The sequence below is a fragment of the Poecilia latipinna genome, unplaced genomic scaffold, assembly GCF_001443285.1.
Source record: "Poecilia latipinna isolate Pla-1442-1.1 unplaced genomic scaffold, P_latipinna-1.0 Scaffold2247, whole genome shotgun sequence".
Classification (NCBI taxonomy): domain Eukaryota; kingdom Metazoa; phylum Chordata; class Actinopteri; order Cyprinodontiformes; family Poeciliidae; genus Poecilia; species Poecilia latipinna.
The window spans coordinates 97734-101711 of NW_015114863.1; the positions used below are offsets into that span (position 1 = coordinate 97734).

The 3978-nt window shown below is 47.0% G+C and overlaps 1 protein-coding gene across 2 annotated transcripts; it reads right to left on the bottom strand.

Annotated features, from left to right (window-relative positions):
• Window positions 1–1712: 1712 nt before the first annotated feature.
• On the bottom strand, window positions 1713–3694 carry LOC106936950 (protein FAM107B-like). 2 transcript variants are annotated; one of them, XR_001422268.1, is made up of 3 exons: window positions 3083–3694; window positions 2045–2555; window positions 1713–1924 (listed from the first exon to the last, which is right to left on the bottom strand). XR_001422268.1 is itself a non-coding variant. In XM_015018211.1 (2 exons), exons 1-2 carry the CDS (start codon window positions 3365–3367, stop codon window positions 2442–2444), a joined length of 399 nt encoding a protein of 132 aa, XP_014873697.1. In that variant the 5' UTR covers window positions 3368–3694; the 3' UTR covers window positions 1713–2441. The 2 variants fall into 2 exon arrangements, 1 of the variants encoding a protein (XP_014873697.1); XM_015018211.1 differs by having other exon boundaries at window positions 1713–2555.
• Window positions 3695–3978: the final 284 nt, after the last annotated feature.

Below are 3978 nucleotides of genomic sequence, written 5' to 3' on the forward strand. Positions count from 1 at the left end.
TATCCACCACCACAATGTCCGGTTGGTTCGCCATTACCATCTATATATATATTCCGGTTTACGATTCTCAATAAAGTGGATGGCTGATGGATGGATGGATTTTTATCTCTATGTCATTTAAATATATTATTTCCTGGAAACATATTTATTAAGGTCATATAAAAATTATAAAACTAGATGGAACGAAAAGTATAATAAAACTTTGATCAAAATAAAAATGAATCAAATATGAAGAATCGTTTGTTTATGGATCATTTTTATAGTAAAAGTTTCTTTAAAACGTATCAAAATCAAACAACAGACAGGATACCCCGTTTGAGCTGCTGCGGCTCTGGAATGAATTGTTTCAAAATAAAAGCTTTTCCGGTCAGATCTAATTCTTTAGATATTCGGTTTATGGAGAAAACGGGTGAAACGGTCAGTAAATCTCATCCCTGCAGAGAGCGGCTTCATTCCCACCTGAACCCAGATGCGCCAGGTCAGAACTGGCTCACCGGAAGTTATTTATGACTCAGAACCTTCTGGGAAAAAGTTTTTATTATCCAGAAAATCCAGAAACAGTTTTAGTTCCGTTGTTGCATCAGTGTTTCAGCAACCCGAACCTGAGATTTGGACCCAACTCCAGCTTTAGTTCATGCTACTGCTAACCGAACTTTCTGCCGTTTTCTCTTTAGACTCTGACCAGAACAAGCAGAACCTGACACGGGATTTCTCAGAACCCCAAGGTGTTCTTCAGGTTGTGTCTGGACCTGCAGCAGAACAGAACCGGTTCTTCCAGAACCAGCCTGAACAGAGCCGTTCTGTTCCCGTCAGGCAGGACAGAGCGAAGAATATTTCCTGGTTCTGATCACCTTGACCCTGTTTTGTGTTTCATCACATGAAAAGCTGCCTCAGTGCAGATGAAATGATTCGCTATCAGAAACATGTCAGGTTTGCAGGCGGGCCGAACCAGAACCAGAATCATTTTCTTCATAAAAACTTGATTTTCTGTTGCTGGAAAAAATGTGTTGCTGAGGCTCCCGAACTGGTTCTAATCCAAATCATAGTTGGTTCTTTGGCAGCCTTTCCAGTTTCTTCTGGTTAAGAATCTGGTCTCAACAGAACCAAATGTTCTGGATGGTCCAGATTTCTGCTTCTATGTGAGCAGAGAAGCAGAACTCATGTTAGGTTCTAAACCACCAACAGTTTGGATCTGGATCAGAACCGTGTCTGGATGCTTGTTCTGAACACAGAACCGGTGTGGTCCCACTGAAACCAGTAGGGGGAGCTCTTCTCTTTGGCTCCGCAGTTAGAACAATCGACTCACTGACCCAGCAGAACCAAGGTTCTGGTCCAACCTCACCTGATCAAGGTCAGCTCTAATCCGTGTTCTGCCCTGTAGCCTCTGAGCTGGAACCAGCAGCTGGATCTGGTGTCGGATCAGAACCAAACTGTCTTGTCTGGCCGTTTGGATCCTCTTCTGGTTTAGCTCAGTACCAGGTGAGATAATCCACATCAGGCTGTCCATGGTCTGGAAGGCTTTGAAAGATCCAAAAGAACTTCCAGAACCTCTCAACACCACCAGATCAGGCTGTTCCTGTACAGTCGGTCTACTTCCTGTCATTTTATGCCCATCACCTCCTTTCTCTCTGTATTTGCAGGTTTTCTTTTTGCTGGAGTCAGAAAATAAAAATATGAGAAAAGATGTAAATAAATAAAAACTGTCATAACTCTGAGCTGCTTTATAAAAGATTTATTCAGGCACAACATCAGTCAACAAACCCTACTGTCCACCGTCTGAGCATGAAGTGCTGTGAAATCTCTGCAGCTGTTCTTGCTCTGACAGGAAGTGGTTTCATGTCTCCACGCCAAGCCGGCCTCAGCGGTTCCTCTGTCGTTAGTGACTGCAGCTGCTTTGCATCGTCAGGTCCCAGCAGAGGGACAGCTGGGCGGGCCAGATGTTAGACGTCCTACAGGAGTTAGCTTGAACTCACTGAGCTGAACTCTACAACACAGATCTAACATGGTTACGTCTATAAAACGGCTCTGGTTTAATAAAGCCAACATAAAACTTGTTTCTGCAGCAGGAGGACCCAGAGGAAAGGTTCCTGACAGAAAAGGCACAAAGAAGAAGTTTGAGCTGAAACACCCGAGAATCGTCCTGACCAATGAGAGAGCAGAGAATCTGTCCATCATCAAGCTGATAAAGAGCCTCCTCTTCCTCTTCAGGTGGGTCTACCTGCTCATCCAGGTGCTGCTGTCTACAAGCTGACCACCAGGGGGCAGCAGCTGTCTAACAATCATCATGATGCAGAAACATTAGCATCAGATCAGGGATCTGACAGGTTTAACATCTGCTGGGAAACATCATGGCCGCCATGTCCCGACCTCGCAGAGTCCTGCTATGGACGCTCCGTCCCCAGAGCCTCCTGTCGCCATCTGGACACTTTGTGTCTCTGTCTCTACACCTCCTCCTCATCTGCATGGAAGGACGTCCGTCTCAGATTTTCTCTGACTTTAACAAACTCTGGAGCTCTGAGGTTCTCCTCCTGCTGCTGCTCCTGCTGACGCTCCAGCTGTGGACAGAGGGACAGGCAGAGGGACAGGCAGAGGGACAGGCAGAGGGACAGGTAGAGGGACAGGGACTGTTTAGAGTCGGGTCAGCATGAGCCCGGTTGCTCCTCAGTGAACATCTGATCATTTCTGAACTGATTGACCCTTAACTGTCATGATGACCCTGAGTTCTCAATGGACTCATTTACTTACAAGTCAGTGTTTAGAAGGGTTCAGTTAAAGGGTTAATGGGCTCTGAACCTTGGTTCTGGTCCAAACAGAACCATAGGTTCTGGACCAGACCATTCACAGAATGTTCCAGATCTGCTGTAGCTTTCCTGGAGACTGAGGACGTTTTCAAATTCATGAAACATAATTTAATGTGCTGCGCCCCGGATACAGTTATCCTATGCTGGTGACCCTGGTTCAGTTAACCTGGTCCATCAGACTCGGTCTGGACCGGTCTAGTTATCGGGGTCTAGTCCACCACCTGAGTCCCGTCTGGTCCAATGAACCCAGTCCGTGTCAGTTTGCTCCAGCATGCCCTCACCTCCTCCAGCTTCATGTGTCTCTTGAGCAGCTCGGCCTCCAGCGGGGAAATCTTCCTGCGCGCTTCCTCTTCCTGTTTCCTCTGGCGGATCAGCTGATCCCGCTTCCTGGACTCCAGAACCCGCTGCAGCTCTGGCTTGGTCTCCATGCCGCTGCCCCCCCTGCAGGCACAGGGAGAAGGCACAGTTTGGATCACAAGGTTTTTATTTACATCAGCATCAGGCTGCTTTCTGATTGGCTGAATGGATCCCACTGAGTCTGTGGTTCGGTTCCCAGTGAGCTTCATGTTCCAGATTGGGTCAGGCGAACTCTGAACAGCAGCTCCGTGCGTGCTGCTTTGTTTCTGTGAGGAGGTGAAAACTTTCCCACAAGCCTCAAAAGACTGTTGCTTAGCAACAGCACTCACAAACAGCCTGAACAGAATGACAATAAAAACACCAGAGCCGCTCTCCGATTGGTTGGCTGCTGGCAGGTGAAGAGCAATCCAAGCCAATCAGCAGACTCCACCAGCCACATTCTGACCCGGTTGGTTCTGGTCCAACTTCCAGGCTTGCTGCATGTTCTATGTAACAGATATGGGCTATGCAGCTAACTGCGGCTAAAAGAGCAGCATCAGAAGATGGTTCTTTTAAGGAGCCTGAGGTGTGAATGAAAACAGAAAGCAATGGTTTTAGTTTTGGTGTATATATTAGTGATTTGAATAAAAACAGACAATTACAAATTCACAATGAGAGAAATTAACTCAATAAATCAATCCCAAGATCATAAAGTTCTTGTCCTTTCCTAGCTCGTCATCCTTAGATCCAGTAGAGCAGGGGTCCCCAAACTACGGCCCGGATCCGGCCCGCCTCCTCATTTGGTCCCCCCCGCCCCCCCGTTTCACAGTTTCACTCTCCA

Bases quoted from the DNA above. Each gene is read 5' to 3' on its own strand.
- LOC106936950 (XM_015018211.1), bottom strand. From the start codon at position 3,367: ATGAAGCTCACTGGGAACCGAACCACAGACTCAGTGGGATCCATTCAG. The intron at 2,556-3,082 runs GTGAGGGCATGC...CTCTGTCCACAG, and splicing joins GACACATGAAGCTGGAGGAG to CTGGAGCGTCAGCAGGAGCA.